Consider the following 19329-nt stretch of genomic DNA (forward strand, 5'->3'; position numbering starts at 1 on the left):
TAAGTGAACCTCCATGTTGAAGAGTCGAATATCCAATTGACAACGGTACCCTTTAAACCTTAATCTTATTGACAATTAGGAAGACATCGTCGTTTTTCTCTCTTGAAAAGAACTTCCCCGGCTGTACCGGTACCAGTACAAACGTCGGACCCACAAACGTCGGACGGTACAAACATAAGATTTACAAACGTCAGACAGTACAAACGTCGGACCAGTACCGCTGTACCATGGAGAATTGAACATGCCACTCTATAAAAGAAGTTCACTTAAAATTAGCTCTACATTCATTTTAATGAAATTAACAACATGCAGTAAACCCTGCCTCCTTAAAGCGTTGTTGAAAGTCCACTGTGGAATTCTATTTGAACAGTTGGTTGGTTTAGCCGGATGTGGAGAGCAGAGCGAAGAGAACGGCCGGGTACTAGCTGGGGTCATCTAGAAGTCAGATGGGGTTTCAACAAAGTATTTTTAAATGAATCTCAGTGGCGTAAATATTAGTAACTTGATCTCCATTCTCCATGTCCATGATTACCATTAAAAGGAAAAATGTAAAAAATAATCTTACTCAATTAACTTTAACAAAGTAGATAAATTTTACCTAAAAATCGAATTTTTTAATGCAATAGCGTACTTGCACTTTATGTCAAATTAAGTATAAAGCATCTTCTTTGAATAAAATGTTAAAATATCAAGATTATTAAGAATTAAATTTTAAAAAGTAAGTTTCTCTTTTAATATAGTGAAATTAAAATATATACCTAGTACATTGACGACAAGAAAATTTTAGAAATTAGAAATTAGAATATAAACAAAGACAATATTTTTTCAAAGTCTTGCAGAGGAGCTTTACTAAAGATTTAAAAAAGTAACATCTTTTTCCTCTTTCCTCTTAAAGTAAAACTATTTTTTATGTTACTTAAAATAAATTCAATTTTTTTAAAGATCTTTGAAGTTCATTTTAAGTGAATACATATAAATAATGAAGGGTATAAAACAAGGTGAAAGCTGAAAAGTAGGAAATGAATTGCCTTTATTTGATGGAGTTTGTAAATTGCAGAAATGAGTGGAGAATGCAAATCAAACCCAACTAAAACCACTAATTTGATATGCATCATGCATGATATTTTGCTAGGGGGGGGGGGGTTTACAAAAATTTACCCCCCCCCCTACAGAATCCTTTTTTACGCCCCTGATGAATCTTGATTAAAAAATCTTCTCGCTAGACAGACACCATTCAAAAATTCTTTTGTTTCATTTCTTTGATCAAGAATTTTATCAGATTTGTTTAGTCCTTTGTACCTCTGCACTTGTTTCCTTCTTCCAAACACGGTTGAAGAGGTTAGCTGACCTGCTGCGAAGAACTGTTTGAACAGGATCAGGGATGGGTGGTATCCAGGTTGTATAAAGGAACGGAGACGGGATTGGTGGTATCCAGGTTGTGTTAAGGAACGGAGAAGGGATGGGTGGTATCCAGGTTGTGTTAAGAAACGGAGACGGGATGTTTGGTATCCAGGTTGTGTTAAGGAACGTAGAAGAGATGGGTGGTATCCAGGTTGTGTTAAGGAACGGAGAATAAATCTGAATATTGCCGATACCTAAATAAACAAGTTTTTTCAATAGAGCAGAATGGAACGAATGTGAAAAGGGAAAAAATAAGCTTAAAATAATAACATGTTCAAGATCTCAATCTTTATTTAATCTACAGATTAATTAAATCTTTTTTTTCGAAATCGCATGAAGAGTGTCATTTGAAAACGAACAACCAATCAGAAGCCAGAGAATTTGCGTTCAACCAATGAAAGAACAGAGATTAATTGCTGATGACAAAATCAAGAGTTCAAGCAGATTCTGAGTAAATTCAAAAGCGCCCATTGTAGATATCAAGATCAAGCAATCAGAATTATGGATTCAACACAAATGTTCATGGCTCAGGGTGAAATAGTTATAGACTACAAAATCCTGAGCAACATCTATATGTATAAAGTTGTAATCTCTGTTTGTTTGTATGTCTGTTCCTAACTCATTAAGCCCTTGACCGATTGGTCTCAAATTTTGATTCGGCAACTCGGTAGAACCATAGAATGTTGTTAGCTTGGGCTAACGATTCTAGTTTAGCTGGTTAACTTTTATTGCGAAATTATAATTTCCAGGCCAAGCTTCTTTTTCAGCTAGTTTTCAATAAATTAAAAGAAGCAAAGATAACAAAGTTTTCACTGACAATTGGTTATTATTGTATTAGTTCCTAATATCAGTTTATATTTTATATAATAACATAAATCATCTAACCTTCAAGTCTTCTTTAGCTCTACGTTTTCAAATATATCTTTGATATTTAAAAACTATTTAATGAGAAAATGTGCACGAATTGTGATCTTTTTCTTAACACACTTAGTAATTAGCTTGCTATCAACAATCATAACATATCTTTATGTCGTTTCTTATTTCTCGTGTTTAGTAAGTCACCCTGTCACAAAACTTTTAACGTTTAAATAACTCCCCTTTTTTCCTTGAAATAGTAAATGTTATGGTTTGAAAAATAATATAGATTATTTATCAAATTGCTGATGTTTGAGTTTTGTGTAGTTCAGATGTCAATTGTTATCAGTAGGGTTGAAATAATAATCTTTCCAACTTTCATCAGAGATAAAATATTTTTAGATTTTTTAGATTTAGGTTCATGAAGCTTTCCTGGAAACAGGATACAGGGTATGCAAAGCCTAAAAAGTAGGTGAATTTCAAAAGTAGACCATTGCCATTTTTTATGCTGATCAGTATTTTGTTCTGTAAAAAAACAATAAATCAGCCGAATCTAAGCTATACTGAACTAGGAACGGCCAAGGTATTTTATAAGTAAAGGAATTGAGTCTTTGACACAACCTCGCTCAAATAGTCTTTTCCTTATTTTTTTGCAATCAGATGGTGTAAACCTTTGATATTTTAAACTTAGACTATTTGATTGTACAGAATTCATAGTTTGAAATATCTAAGGTCTCTGAATTTGAGTTGAAATTCTAGGGAATAGAAAATTATAGTTGGTAGCAAAAACTCAATTCCTTTCTTATCCTATTTTGAAAACCTCGGAAGAACAAAATTATTCTCTGTCTGATTCGAAAATCTATCATTAATCCGTTGAAATTCAACCTAGAGAGCAGTGAGATTTTCGATCTTCATAGGCAGGATATAGAGTAAAACAAGGATTTCATGATTTCTAGGTTTATAGTTCAAAATTCAAGATTCAAGATTCAAGATTAAAGATTCAAGATTCAAGATTCAAGGTTCAAGATTCAAGATTCAAGATTCAAGATTCAAGATTCAAGATCCAAGATTCAAGATTCAAGATCCAAGATTCAAGATTCAAGATTCAAGATTCACAATTCAAGATTCAAAATTCAAGATTCAAGATTCAAGATTCAAGATTCAAGATTCACAATTCAAGATTCAAAATTCAAGATTCAAGATTCAAGATTCAAAACTAATTCTAATGTTGTGTAAACTGTAATACAAATCTTATCTATTAGCTCCCGGATAAAAAGATAAATAAACTAACTTGTATAAGTTGTGTGGGTTGGCAGGGTTGGGTGGGTTGGCAGGGTTGGGAAAGAAGAGGGGGAAGGACGGGTTGGAAATGAGAAGATTGTATTTAAGTTGCTGAGGAGTAGTATCAGTGTTTTCGGTTTCATTTTTATCTAAGAATAATACGATGAAATAAATAAAGAATTAGTTTAATTTTCAAGGATCAGGGTTACAGGGGAAAAAATGTAAGGATATAATATTACAGTGTTACAAGAATTGTGTAAGAATTGTTGTGTTCATGAGGACACAATTGTTTACATTTATCGAGGGATATAGTGTGTACTTGTTCATGAACACAATAAACACAAGGATGTAAAAAATGCAAAAATTCAAAGATACAAGGATGCAAGAATAAAGGAATAAGGAAACTAGGATATGAGGATACTAGGATATAAGGATACGAACAAGGGTATAAAGATACAAGGATATAGGATACTAGGATATTAGGATGCAAGAATAAAGGAATAAGGAAACTAGGATATAAGGATACTAGGATATAAGGATACAAGGATATAAGGATACTAGAATATAAGGATACTAGGATATAAGGATGCAAGAGTAAAGGAATAAGGAAACTAGGATATAAGGATACTAGGAAGGATACAAGGATATAAGGATACTAGTATATAAGGATGCAAGAGTAAAGGAATAAGGAAACTAGGATATAAGGATACTAGGAAGGATACAAGGATATAGGATACTAGGATATAAGTATGCAAGAGTAAAGGAATAAGGATACAAGGATATAAGGATACAAGGATATAAGTATACAAGGATATGAAGATACTAGAATATAAGGATGCAAGAATAAAGGAATAAGGAAACTAGGATATATGGATACTAGGATATAAGGATACAAGGATATAAGGATACAAGGATATAAGGATAGAAGGATATAAGGACACTAGGATATTAGGATGCAAGAATAAAGGAATAAGGAAACTAGGATATAAGGATACTAGGATATAAGGACACAAGGATATAAAGATATAAGGATGTAATGATACTAGAATTTAAGGATACAAGGATAAAAGGATACTAGGATATTATGATACTAGGATATAAGGATACAAGGATATATGTATACTTGGATATAAGGATCCAAGGATATAAGGAAACTAGGATTTAAAAATAAGGATACAAGGATATAAAGATACAAGGATTTAAGAATACTAGAAAATAAGGAAACTAGGATATAAGTATACTAGGATACAAGGATCCTATATGGATATAAGGATTCAAGAATATAAGTATAACAATATATACTAAAGTACATAAGGATATCAGCTGATATAAGGATACTGTAAAGATGTAAGGATATAAGGATACTAGGGTACAAGGATACAAGGATAAAAATACTAGGGTATAAGGATACAAGAAAGAATAAAAAGATACAAGGATATAAGAAATAAGACTAGGGTACACGGAGACAAGGAAAAATACAGGGATCCAAGGTTTTAAGGGTAAACGGATACAAGGATATAAGGATATAAGGATAAACAAACAGGAGGGAACTAGGATATCGGATTTTAAATTGTATAGGATAAAAAGGTTTAAGAGTACAAGAGTACTAGGATATGGAATAATTAAAAAATGAAAGGATAATAGGAATACACAGATACAATGAATGGTTCACAGATAAAATACTGACTGAAGAGTGAAGAGTGAACAAAATGAATGAAACGCCCTCCCTCCCCCTTCATGGTTTGTTTGCATGACAATTTTATTACACTGAGTGGAAGCCAAGGGATTTTTTATGAAACACAGTGAAAGAATTATATAGCCTCGATAAACCAATATTAGGCTACCGTGACATATTTATATAAATCATAGATTCTGAGCTTGGGAAGAAAACAATCTTGAAGATCATGGATGAAGTTGACAAATTGTAGAGATGAAAAACTAATTAAAGTGATAAGGGAGGAAAGGGGAGTTTGGGAGCTGGGAGGGTGCTTTGTATTAGGGAGGAAAGGGAGCTTAGGAGTAGGGAGGGTACTTTTAGGTGATAAGGGAGGAAAAAGAAGATCGGGAGCTGGGAGGGTGCTTTGTATTAGGGAGGAAAGGGAGCTTAGGAGTAGGGAGGGCGCTTTGAGTTGAGAGGGAGGAAGAGGAGGTTGGGAGCTGGGAGGGTGCTTTGAATTAAAGAGGAAAGGGAGCTTGGGTGTAGGTATTGTGTTCTTGAATATGAGAATGGGAGCTTGAATATTTACGGCACATCTTGTACAATACATTGTACTATTTACGGCACATCTTGTACAATACATTGTACTATTTACGGCACCGTCTTGTACAATACATGTGCATTTTACAATGGTCGCCGTAATAAGATGGAATCGCAAATGATCAAAAATCAATCAAAAGTTGTATTTTTCCTCTTTTTCCTCTTTAACTTTTAAAAATGGACGAATAAACCAGGGTGTGCCCAAAAAAGTTGTAATTTTCTTAAAGCTTTTAAAAATGTGGAATAAATTCGTTGCATTTTTAAAATTTAAAGAGTTCCTAGAAATTAGTTAGTCAGTGATTGAAATCTTAAAATCCTATGCATAACTGACAAGAAGAGACAACATTTTAGAAATCCCAAGTCTAGGGGTTTTCATATGAATCGTATAAAACTTTAACTTTTAAATCATGTTGGCTAAATTAGTCACTCAAAGCAAAAACGATTTATAATGATTTAAAAACAATTCATAATTTTTTAAGGGGTTTTAATCTATGACATTAGTTGTTTTATATATTTAAAATATTTCGGGGACCATTGTAAACTGTAAACTGTAAACTGTAAGTAGTTAAAACAAAAAATTCTGATACTTAAAATTATTTTTTGTCATAAAAAAATTTGTTTGTGATTAATAACAAAATAATGCATTCCTTTAGTTTAAACTAACTTCTGTAAAACAACAAGTAAATTTACAAAGCTCAACTTTATCTGGAGATTCGTTTAAATCAACTTTCTGACATATTATTGAACTATTTTCTTTTAACGATAATAGTTTATTTCCTCAGCTGTCTGGTTGAACATAGTTATCCACAAAAAATGAGACTTCAAAGACGACTGTACTGAATTTATTTATTTATCCTTTATTCTTAAGTTTATGATTCCTTTGCCCGAATTTAATGAATTTGAGCCGCGTCTAAAATCTGCCAAAACCGGTTTCAATTGAGCGCCGGCTTAAATCTTGAAACATTGAATGCAATTTTAAGTGGAACCAACCATATTTGAGCCGCGGCTTAAAATTAAACCGCGGCTCAAATTCTTTAAATTCTCTTGCAGTACTTTCTTTCCCAGACTTTATTAAGAATAAAGGATCATATTCAACCTTTAGACCGTCTATTCAAAGAGTTTCCACTAGTCATTAAAATATCATTCAATCAATATCTATAACCCTGTATGTAAAAATAACACAATTCCGCAAGAGTTCTGAATTATATAGATGTAATAAACTATGTATGAACTATGTATGAAGTATGTATGAACGAAATTTTTATATTTTTTACCTTGATCTGTATCCAGATTCTGACTCCTTAAAAGTTGCAGGATGCAGGAATATAAAATGTATTATGCACTTTTTAAGGTATCAGAGACCTTGAATCTTCAGAGAATTCAGTGATATCCCAAGATGGTCGAGGTTCCTTTATTGCTCAGACTACTTCCAGAAGTATTCAAATTCAGAAAACTCGAAGATATTTTTTCTTATTAATTATCAGATTTGTTCACAATGTTTATCATTTCTTAACTCCAAACCGAGTTTTGTTCGTTGTAATCCTATACTATCCAAACCCTACTAAATCTAATATAATTCTACTCAACTTTGTATCTAATCCTACTCCATTCTGTATCTAATCCTATTCCATTCTGTATCTAATCCTATTCCATTCTGTATCTAATCCTATTCCATCATATATCTAGTTCTATTCCATCCTGTATCTAATCCTATTCCATTCTGTATGTAATACCATTCCATCCTGTATCTGATCGTATTTCATCCTGTATCTAATCCTATTCCATCCTGTATCTAATACTATTCCATCCTGTATCTAATGCTACTCTATCCTGTATCTTATCTTATTCCATTCTGTATCTAATCCTATTCCATTCTGTATCTAATCCTATTCCATTCTGTATCTAATCCTATTCCCTCCTGTATCTAATGCTAATCCATCCTTATCTTATCCTATTCCATTCTGTATCTGATTCTTCTCCATTCTCTATATAATCCTTCTCTATCCTCTATATAATCCTTCTCTATCCTCTATATAATCCTCCTCTATTCTCTTAGAATATATTATTCTTTCTTGATCATACCAAGCTTAACTCTTTAAATGGATGGGTACTTAAAATTCGTCTGGCCCTGTTTGTAACTTTTCATTCATGTATTTTTTATATATTATTCTAATGTGATCTGAATTTCCTTTTGTACAGTGCAAATAGTTTTCTTCTTAAGAATAACTTTATTTTCTGTCTTCTATATTAATAGTTTAATGTGTACGATAATGACACTAATTCTTGTGTCAATATATAATTATTACTCTGCAGATGTATTTTTGAAATATATTCTTGTAACCAGAGATCCTCTTTCAGACAATAGATTTCAGACCCTTCGTAGGTTATTTATAGAGTACACAACACAGGGAGGATTTATAAATAAGGAGTATAGCAGCAGATTAAACAAGACAGGGAAGATTTAAAATCAAGTACTGTAGAAGCAGAATACACAAGACAGGGAGGATTTAAAATCAATGAGTGAAGAAGCACAGTAAACAAGAAAGGGAGGATTTAAAATCAAGGAATGTAGAAGCAGAATACACAAGACAGGGAGGATTTAAAATCAAGGATCGCAGAAGCAAAGTACACAAGACAGGGAGGATTTAAAATCAAGGAGTGTAGAAGCAGAATACACAAGACAGGGAGTATTTAAAATCAAGGAGTGTAGAAGCAAATTACACAAGACAGGGAGGATTTAAAACTAAGGAGTGTAGAAGCAGAATACACAAGACAGGGAGGATTTATAACTAAGGAGTGTAGAAGCAGAATATACAAGACAGGGAGGAATTATAAGTAAGGAGTGTTAAAGCAGGGTACACAAGAAAAGGAAGATTTAGAATTAACGAGTGTAGAAGCACATGGTGAGTGGTGGCAGGGAGTTAATAAACATGGTAAGCAGAGGCAGGGAGTATAATAGCATGGCGATTAGAGGCAGGGAGTAATAATAAACATGGTAAGCAGAGGCAGGGAGTTTTAATAAACGTGGTGAGTAGAGGCAGGGAGTATTATTAAACATGTGAGTAGAGACAGGGAGTATTAATAAACATGTGAGCAGAAGCAGGGAGAATTAATAAACATGGTAAGAAGAGGCAAGGAGTATTAATAAACATGATGAGTGGTGGCAGGGAGTATTGGTAAACATGGTAAGCAGAGGCAGGGAGTATTGATATACATGATGAGAAGAGGCAGAGAGTTTTAATAAACATGGTAAGCAGAGGCAGGGAGTTTTAATAAACATGATGAGAAGAGGCAGAGAGAATTAATAAACATGGTAAGTAGAGGCAAGGTCAGGAAGTATTAATAAACATGGTGAGTAGAGGCGGGGAGAATTAATAATCATGGTGAATAGTGACAAGGAGTATTAATAAACATGGTGAGTAGAGGTAGGGTGTACTAAAAGACCTGGTTAGTAGAGGCAGGGAGTTTTAATAATCATGGTAAATAGTGACATGTAGTATTAATTAACATGGTGAGTAGAGGCAGGGAGTATTTTATACATGGTGAGTAGAGATAGGGTGTAAAAATAAACCTGGTGATTAGTGGCAAGGAGTTTTGTCAAACATTGTGAGTAGAGGCAGGGAGTATTAATAAACATGGAGAGTAGAGGCAAGGAGTATTAATAATTGTGGTGAGTAGAGGCAGGGAGTATTAATAAAAAGGAGTGTAATAGAAGAGGGAAGTAAAAAATCGGGAGACTGGTGCAAGGAATTATTTGAAATTAGTGAGTGAACTGAAAGGGAGTTTTTATAAATAGGGAGCGACGGAATTATAAATCTAGAGTGGATGAGGTTAATATTAAGATGTCTAGAGAGTATAAGGTAGGAGTGTGACAAAGTAGAAGTATGTAATATTAAACACTAAGACTAAGGAGTGTAAATTCACAAAGTATAGGTTGGGATTATCAATGTCTATTGAGAAATTAGAGAAAGAGAGTATTAATAACAATAGAGATTCAAGGTCAATATCTTTCTTTACCTAAACTCTTAATTAGGAAATTGACTTTTAAAATCAAGTTATAACTTTAAATAGTACAATGAACATGAGACACTGCAATTGTGCGGTAGAAACAGACCCATTTCACTAAATTTGTGATTTAATAGTAAAACTATTTGCTTTGTAACATCAAATACACATAAGCATTGCTATAATGTCGTCTTCCTATTCCATAGTTTTCTGGTTCTTCCTGTAGAATCAAAAACGTTAGTTTCTTTACACAATTCATACAGATGTTGTTAGAATATATATTTTCAATAAATTGCTGGTTACAAAATTAACAAATAATAAATAACGTATAATTGCAGTTAAGCTTCTAGTAAATCTAAAATTTTCCTCCGCAACTTAATTTCTAGGTGTTAATTGTGGCAAATATTTATACTAAGCATGTGGGAAACATTTTCAATTGAAGAACTAAAATATAACAAGGGTTTATAAATTATAATTAACAGCTTAATCAGCAAGTGTGTCAACGTATCACTTATTAGCGGGGTTATTTTAGTTTAGTTCTGTTAATAGTTACATTAAATAGAACATCCATTTAACATGAGGTCATTTATCATTAAAATATGATAACAGTTAACAATCAATGTTTTTTTATCTCTCAATTTTTATCAAGATCTTTTAATTGCTGATTGTCAAGTTAAGGTTAATGTAATTAAAATACTTAAAAATGAGTAAAAATGAGTTTTTTTTCTCAGACCACCATCGCCATACTTCTTCTATCTGGTAGTTTGGCCTTTTTCCCCAACCACAGACTGTTGTGGATGGTAAATGCATCAATGGTCACAGTAAGCGACTTGGTGTGGATTTGGGTGAATTTTTTCCCGCCAGAATTATACTTGAAGAACTTTTCGAACATTTTCTCCGTGACCTGTTTTGGACCGGTTCCGTATATTTTGAAAACTTCCTCCGTGTCCGGATAGTACGCGTAGAGTCCACGGAACTGACATTTTGTATCTCGGAAAAGAATTAGAAAATGGGGACAGTCACAAGCATCAATCTCTTCTATAACCCTATATCTAGTCTCCTGGTTGACAACTCCAGGGAAGACGACATGTTCTATAGCGTTGAGAACAATGGGACGGTTAGATTTAGTACTTGGTTCTCTGTAGTTACCCAACCTGCTCCCTCCGGTCCTGTAACCATAGGCTGACCAACCAGAGGCCGTGGAGGATATATCAGAGGCGCCGTCGTCGAAATCTCCACCTCTGCGCTGCCTTGAGGGCAGTGAACCGGGGCCAAGATAACTCACGCTTGAAGACTTTCTCCGTCCCTTGTGTCCAGAATAAGACAAATCTCTTAATGATCCTCCGTAGTAATATTCATCCTCATCCTCATACAAAGACGAGTTACTGCCACGACGAGCAGTATAAGTTCGTCTACTAACTAAACTTTCCCTTGAACCTCGAAAGCTATCGTTCCTATTTCCCTTGTCAATGGCACCGTAAGCTGAAGAAACACTAGAGTCTCGCTTACCCCTGGGTTGGGACGCACTCCTGGACTGTCTGTCATATCTACTAGATCTAGGAGAAGAGTCTCCGTATGGATCCGGAGTAGGATTTTTCTTAGGTAGATAGGATCTTGATCCTCCTCCAGGCTGTCCGCGGGAACCCATAGTAGCCAGGCTCATTGTTGATCTACTAGTCGGAGGTTTGTCATAACTGTCATTGACAGAACCTCGGGATTCTGACCTCCGTAGTTCAAGGCTGGATCCTCCTAAATGAGAGAGGTCGGATGTAGAGTTCTGGATTTTTCTATTTCTATCTAGACCTAGAACCTTAGGTCTAGTTTTCTTAACATTGTTTGCATGTCTGATTTTTGGGATGGGTTTGGCTGATATCGGAGAAGGAAAATGTCGTCCTTCTTCTTCTGCTTTCTCTTGCTCCTTTTTCATCTTATGATGTTTCAAGATTTCCTCTTTTCTCCTCGCATCCTCCTCCTTTTTTCTCTGCTGTTCCTCCGCTTTCCAAGCTTCTTCTTCCTTTTTTAACCTGGCTTTCTCTTCTCTTTTTATCTTATTTTCTTCTGCTTGCTGCTTTCTTCTCAAGGATTGCATCATTATTTTCTCTTTCTTCTTTGCCATCTCATTTGGTGTTGAGTCGTCTCCTGCAGCAAGCATGGTGTCTCCTATGATGAGCCCTGTAGCTCTTGCACTATCTGAGTCAGACAAGTCATTTAACTCAACCATAGGTTCCAATGGTATATCAGGATCAACATTAAACTTGGGAATAATGTTCTCTGAAGGCGAAGTGAGTTCGTCCGTGTCATAAGAATTCCAATGCGCTGACCCTGAATACTTGGTTGGGAAATCCTCACGAAAAGTTTTTCTGTTGCCTGACTTATCCCTCATACTTGAGTCTCTGTGATCACTGTCAAGATCTTCATTCATGTCCAACATGATCATTACAGGGTCAGAGGAACTAGGATCTTCTTTAGGAGTACGTTTACTAAACTTTCGTTCTTTTAAGACAGGTTTGGGTTTAACTTTGGGATCGTCATCAAATGAAATCACAAAACCTTTAGACGGATCTCCCGTCTCGTTCAAAAGTTCAGTTTTCATGTTGTTTAAAGTTTCCACCTCCTCATCGGTCATTTTGTTCTGGATTGCACTGCTGGGAAGAGAGTTTGGACCACTCAGTGACATTGGTCCTGTTCCACTCTCATTAGAACCTCGTCTTCTCTCCTTGAAGGTTGAAGATATGGTTGGCCTGTTTGTATTCTTCCAGGCTGTAGGACTAGTCTCTTGAACCGTAGTAGGTTCTCTTCCATCAGCATGCAACTGAACTCTGTAAGTTTTATCTCCACGTGTTAGGGATAATCTAGCAAGACGGTCTGTTAGAGATCCGTCCGTTCGAGATTCATCAGAGCCGCTAGATTTACGGGGAGTAGGAGAAACATCTTCAATATCTGAAGCACTCTCAATAAAAGAAATGTTTTGGGGCGCCATATCATCCATGGCAGGAGCAGGAACAGGAGCATGCAGTTTTCTGGGCACTACAGCTGGTAGTTTAGAGTCTACAAGATCACGGGATAACTGTCTAGTAAATGGGTTTGGAGTAGAGGTGTGTGGACCCTCTGGGCTCAGCTCCTTCTCTACACTCGGAGAATCATGGAGACGAAAGGGAACACTTTTCTGCGGAGTTGTGGGAAGATTGGTCCCTGATCTGATTGGGTTCGGACTCATGTTAGGATACGTGGGTGGAATATATTGTGAAGGATACTGATTATTGGTTGTATATGGAGGATGGGGCATGTACGGCTGTTGACCATTGTTGTACATGTTGTATCCAGAGCCCCCGGGCCCATACATAGGAGCTGGGGGAAGGGGGTTCCCCCACTGATCCCTCGGCATGTACTGATCATATCCTCCGTAGCTCCCATCATAGGAGTAAGGTCTCGAGGGTGGAACATGGCCTCCAGTCCAACCAGGACGATCGTATCCCATTCCTCCTGCTGGAGCAAAACTTATAGGTTGAGGTTGACCCCAAGTTCTCCGCTGTGTTGGATTTCCCTGCTCCGGACTAGGAGCATAGTAGGGTTGGGGATCCATAGGATGAGGAGGATAAGCAGACTGCGGTTGTTGCTGCTGCTGCTGTTGAGGGGATCTCTGCATCATCTGCTGAATTTGCGTCTGCTGAGCAGCCAACCGTTGCAGATTATTACTCATTTCACTAATATGATCGTTCATATGGAGCAGAGATTTAGAGTAAGGATCATTGGGGTCTTCATTCTTATTCAACAGGATCTTGGACGGAGAACTGTTTTCAGAATCCAAAGATCTTCTTTCTGATCTGTCTCCTGGATTAGTCCTGACACCAAAGGATTCATCGTTATTTGTATCTTTTTGTCGCATCATGAGTGCATCCATTTTTCTTCTCTCCTCCTCTATTCTTTTACGTCTCTCTTCCAACTTTAATCGAACCGAGTTAAGTTTATCATTCATCTCTTCGTTACTTGAATCTACTGGACTCTGTGCACTGTAGGGATTGTTTTCTGTGAACATCTTCTCGCGGTCGAAACTTTTCTTTTTTGGAAGATTTTCCTTTTCCTCTCCTTCCGTGTATGTAATGTGTATCCCAGAAGTTGCAAACTGGTTCTGCGTATTTGATTTCTTACGTAAATCCGCGAAGGAGGTTTTCTTTTCTGCATAGTTGTTGGAACTAGGAGAGAGAGGCGAACTGGCGTCTACGTGGGCGGAATTGTTAAGTTCAAGTTTTTCCATTGCATCCAGTTCTTTATTGTCAAGGAACACGTCATCTCCCCTTTCAACTCCATTCCCATATTTACGAATATCAAAAGTCTGTTGATTTGCACTTCCTCTTCGCTGAGGAGTGGCCACAATCTCGTTCTTCTTTCCAGAGTGCACTCGGAGTTCTTTGTCAGGGTTCCGACCGATAACACTGAGATTATCCATGCTTCCTCCAATGTTCTCCAGTGAGATCTGTGACTGATTATCGTTGGTCGAATTTCTCCGGGATCGTCGGCCAGCGTATGATGTAACGCTGGTTTGCTCCGACCGTTCGGAAGGTCGACCAGCTGGTTGCATGCTTCGACCTAAATCAAGAGTAGAATTGGATTTAATTAAGGACGGAGTATCAGTTTCTCCTCTCTCCTCAGATTTAGTGTCTTGGTTTAACCTTTCCTTTTGACCCAACTCCGAACCCGGAGACAAGGATCGGTGTGATTGCGCAACAGAGGACAGAGTTGGAATCATCCTTCCTTTCTGCACAACAAAGTTTTGTTCCTCTCCAGAGCTGGGTTTACTCTGGAACCTTGAACTTGAATCTAAGCTCTGAAACTGGATAATCTTATCCTTTTTAACCCCAGGAAGCTCAACTATGCTGAGACCTAGGAGTTCTAGGGTTGTGAACATGTCTGCAATCATACACTCCATATTTAGTTTTATAGAATTATGCATGTAGAAAATATCCTCGGTTGTTAAATGGCAGAAATTATATGGCAAAGTTTCAGAAATGAATTTTTGCAAAAGTTGAATATTTCGGAGACAATCCGCAACATTGGTCGGATCTTGAAAACTAATCTCCGTCCAGGAGAAATCGTCCGGACAGTAAAGGGAGATGACGGACGTGAGAGCAATACCGTCCGATAAATCCGAGATATCTTGAAGTTTATTAAATTTTGGTAGCTCCCTGATATTCTCCTCTTTCTCGTCCTCCAGCTTGACCCTGAGAGCCTGACAGGACTGGTTGATCCAATAGAGGGGTAATTCTCCAGGTTCTCCTGGTTCCTCCGGGTCTTTAGAGAACCTTCTCACACTTTCTAGAATCTTTCCATCCCCGCAGGCTTCCTTCAGGAAGAGGTTCATGATTGCCTCGATGACGGCCATATGAGCAGACATCTTTAAGGGATTCGTCTTGATAAGAACAGTTTCTGTCAGGGCACAGTCTGCTGGTTCACTCACATACACTCCTTTCCGCGCTACAGCCTGCAAATATTAATTTCATTTATAATAATTTGAAAATCTAAAATCTAAAATCTAAAATCTAAATCTAAAATAATAGAATAAAATTAAAATTTACCATTTTTAACACATTAAAAAAAATTTTCTGTGAAGAGTCTTTTTGCTAAATAAATATAAATTATATTTTACTAACAATCCCTTTACTAAATCGAATGACCGTCAGCTCCTGGTGCTGGAGCAGGGCCCCTAATCTACCTGTATAATACCCCAGTTGTTCAGATTATTCAGGTGTGGATCCTGGTAAAGGTGTGAGAGTGCCATACAGTACAACTCAGCTGTAGCGAGCGCGTGTACAAGATGGGGTTTCAAGCGCTCAGTGTTGTTGTGATCCTTGTAAAAGGGGTCCTGCACGCAAAAATATTCTTAGTTTTTTCTTCAACATTTTTTTTAATCCATTTTAATGAAGAATTAGTCTTAGGTTTTTACTTCAAAAAAAAAATTTTTGGCCCTAGAAAAAAGATCTTTAGAGGAACATCTTACTAATTACAATGAAAATAAGAAACGTAATTTTTGTATATGCTTATGTTTAAAACAGCTTTTTTAATGGAAAAAAATCAAGATAATTTTGGTTAGGATAATGAATATTTCTCGTTCCTGAAATTCTCTCGGGGGAGAATTATTATACGCCTTACTGACCAGCCAGCGGATATTGGCCCTCTGTTTACACTCAAGAACCTCCGCCTCATCTCGGTCACGTATCTAGAATACAGCAGTACAGTGCAGTGTACAGTACAGTACAGTTCAGTACAGTGTAGTACAGTACAGTGCAGTGCAGTGCAGTGCAGTGCAGTGCAGTGCAGTGCAGTGCAGTGCAGTGCAGTGCAGTGCAGTGCAGTGCAGTGCAGTACAGTGCAGCGAAGTACAGTACAGTAAAGTACAGTACCGTGCAGTACACTTGTTACTTTTTTTCATCACTTCATTACTTTTTTAATTTTTGGGACTTTTTATAGAACGAAAGGGGTATATTAATGTGTCTAAAAATTTGTGCAGGATATGTTATTCATATAAATACATGTAAATGGTACATGATCTAAGTAGATATATTTAATCTCAGGCTTGGTGTCTGCTTGTTTGTTTGTTTGGATTTCCGATCATAACTCATGAACCCCTGGACCAACGTGTATCAAATTTGAATAGAGGAACTCGGTAGAACCACGGGAATGTTCTTAGCCTGGTTTAAAAATTTCTAAGTTTAGTCTGGGTTGACTTTTATAGGGGAAACTAAATGCTAAATGGGTTCCCAAGCTAGTATAATGTAAAGGATTACTTTTCTGTGTAAGATTAAACTGTACACAGGATTTTTAAAATGTTTTCTAAATCACGTTTTTATTTCAACATCGTTGTCATTTCAGGAAGAGAGAATCACGAACTTGGAGAGTAGTAAATAGAAAACATTGGTGAAATTAGATTAAACCCACTTGTTTATCTTTAGACTAAATGCTTTGAATGAGAAATTGAGTTTATGCCACAAACTCTAAACTTCGTAACCCAATGTCGTATACATTAGATATTTCAAAATCTGTCTGTGCCCAAAACTCTGATTTTCTCATCATTGTCCACTAAACGCTACTTTATCTTCGGTCAGTGTACTCCAAATTACTGCAGAACGCACCAAAGCTTAGTTGAGGGTGATATCTTTCAACCCAATGTCGTAGACCTTAGATATGTTAATTTTTTAATTCTGTCAGATCAAATAATCTAAGTTTGAAATATCAAAGGTTTGCACCACCAGGCTGCAAAGATTAGAAAATTTACATTTGTGGCATTTAGACAAGATTCCGTTGAGTAAAATTGATGTATTTCGTTTTCTTAAACTAAACCTTTCTATGCAAGGGCGCATACAGGGGGGGCCTTTAAAAGTGGGGCGTAGCCCCCCCCCCCTCTAGAACTCAGAGCTTTCACACTTTTCAAATCTTAAACTCAAGAGTGAAGAACATATTATAAAATGTCGATTTTTTCGAAACAATGCTTTTTTCTGCTAGTTTTGTTTGAAGGAGAGATAAAGTATAGTACATGCAAGGTAATTGGACTGTATGGTTACCTTTAACGTATCTTTACTNACAGATTTATATCTGTATACGCCCTTGCTATTTAAATTTGAAAGCTTGAAAAGATTAATCTAAAAATTTCCAACCTCTGAGAATAAAAACACAAACTTGGCATTTATCACCGGCATAATATCATATTATCAATCTGACGCGCGCACTGTATATATTGTATTGTTGGACTGGTAAACAATAAGATTTTTAAGTGAAGTTTTAAATCTTTTCCGATCTCTGAAAGTTCAAGAATGATCAAGTTTGAACGCCTCACGCCTAATTAAAAATTATATTGGATATTTTATACCATTTTAATTATAACTGAACATTGAAAGGAATTGAGTCTTTGTCACAAACTATGACTTTCTAATCTCTATATCTGTAATCCAATACCGTAGACCTTAGATATTTCAAACTATGAATTCTGTTAGATAAAAAAATGTAAGTTTGAAATAGCCAAGGTTTACACCATCAGGTGGAAAAAATATAGGTATTAGAAAATTAGAGTTTGTTACAAAGACTAAATTCCTTTATATCTTTTTTTGAAGATCTAGAATAAAAACTCGACTGAAGGAGAAAGTCAAATCGATACATTACTTTTACTACTTTGTGACCTCGTATCTCCTCTAGGTTTGAACAATATAAGAAAAGAAAATTTATCTGGTTATATTTTAGAAATTTTAAACAGTTTTCTTTTCAATAGATTTTTAAAAGTGGAGTTAGGATTAAAAACATAAAATACGTCAATGTTGCATTCACTTTGCTTTAGCTTAAGGAGATGCCTCTGTTTCCGTGGATCTATCTTTTCCGGTAAAAAAAAATTGTACGTGCATACTGAAATTTGATACAAGAATGCAATTGATGTAGTCTTAGCTCCTATGACTTAAAAATGGGGATTTTCTTTTCTTTTCTTTTCTTTTCTTTTCTTTTCTTTTCTTTTCTTTTCTTTTCTTTTCTTTTCTTTTCTTTTCTTTTCTTTTCTTTTCTGTTCTTTTCTTTTCTTTTCCTTTCCTTTCCTTTCCTTTCCTTTCCTTTCCTTTCCTTTCCTTTCTTTTCCTTTCCTTTCTTTTCCTTTCCTTTCCTTTCCTTTCCTTTCCTTTCCTTTCTTTTCCTTTCCTTTCTTTTCTTTTCCTTTCCTTTCCTTTCCTTTCCTTTTCTTTCCTTTCCTTTCTGAAAATCATACTCTTGAGCCAGCACTCAATAATATGCTTTGTCTTTAATTTTTTTAATAGAGAAAAAAGTTTTAAAAGATGAAAATAGGTATTAAGAGTTAAAAAGCTGTAAGATTTCAATCTTACAGAGACTTTTGTTTGACGTGATATAGAAAACAGTTTACTAGTTAATTACCCTCTCCAACCTCGCCCTGTCGTTACGATAATTTTTTTAATTTGGTGGAACCATTTTGCAAGAATTAAGATTTTAGAAATAAGAACACTTTGAATTATATTTGAGTTATATTGGGGGACCATTTTTATAAGAAGTATTCTTTCAGTTTTTGCCAATCTAACTGAATTCATTAGAACTCCGTCTTTATCTCAAACATTAAACTCAGCCCACGCTAAATACGCCCCCGCCACCCCCCCCCCCCCTCCCCTTACTCCACCCAAACTCAATTATACAACAATTTGTCCAAAAAATTACACGACACAAAGTATGTACATTTAAAATTCAATGAATAATTTGAATGTTTGATAAAAACAAAAACGTATATAACCCTGACTGTAAAAAAAATTAAAATAAATATATTCCGATTTTTTTAAATCTATAATATTTTGTGACAGGACTAGGAGGCTTCAGGAAGAATTGCTTGAACAGCAATGTATGCATACTAACTAAACAACCAACTCCCTTTATTGATTTTGAAATTTTTGTTGTTTTTCGCAGGACTTTTATCGGAAAAGATAAAGGAGTTGAGTTTTTGTAACAAATATGACAAAAATATATAAACTTTTTTCGGACACTCCACCCCCCCCCCC

The 19329-nt window shown here is 35.8% G+C and overlaps 2 protein-coding genes across 2 annotated transcripts in view; both read right to left on the reverse strand.

The window, feature by feature from the left end:
• Window positions 1–249: 249 nt before the first annotated feature.
• Window positions 250–3682, reverse strand: LOC111714499 (formin BNR1). Its single transcript, XM_023489624.1, has 3 exons — window positions 3548–3682; window positions 1300–1595; window positions 250–435 (listed from the first exon to the last, which is right to left on the reverse strand). Exons 1-3 carry the CDS (start codon window positions 3678–3680, stop codon window positions 250–252), a joined length of 615 nt encoding a protein of 204 aa, XP_023345392.1. The 5' UTR covers window positions 3681–3682.
• A 6379-nt stretch (window positions 3683–10061) lies between these two features.
• Window positions 10062–19329, reverse strand: part of LOC111714397 (patronin) — a 15145-nt gene continuing 5877 nt past the window's right edge. Inside the window, exons 3-5 of the mRNA XM_023489503.1 lie at window positions 15909–16013; window positions 15510–15659; window positions 10062–15278 (exon numbers count right to left, since the gene is read on the reverse strand). Coding sequence (XP_023345271.1) covers window positions 10527–15278; window positions 15510–15659; window positions 15909–16013 — 5007 coding nt within the window. The 3' untranslated portion in view covers window positions 10062–10526. The remainder of the gene's footprint in view (window positions 15279–15509; window positions 15660–15908; window positions 16014–19329) is intronic.

This window comes from Eurytemora carolleeae, unplaced genomic scaffold, assembly GCF_000591075.1.
Source record: "Eurytemora carolleeae unplaced genomic scaffold, Eaff_2.0 scaffold165, whole genome shotgun sequence".
NCBI lineage: Eukaryota > Metazoa > Arthropoda > Copepoda > Calanoida > Temoridae > Eurytemora > Eurytemora carolleeae.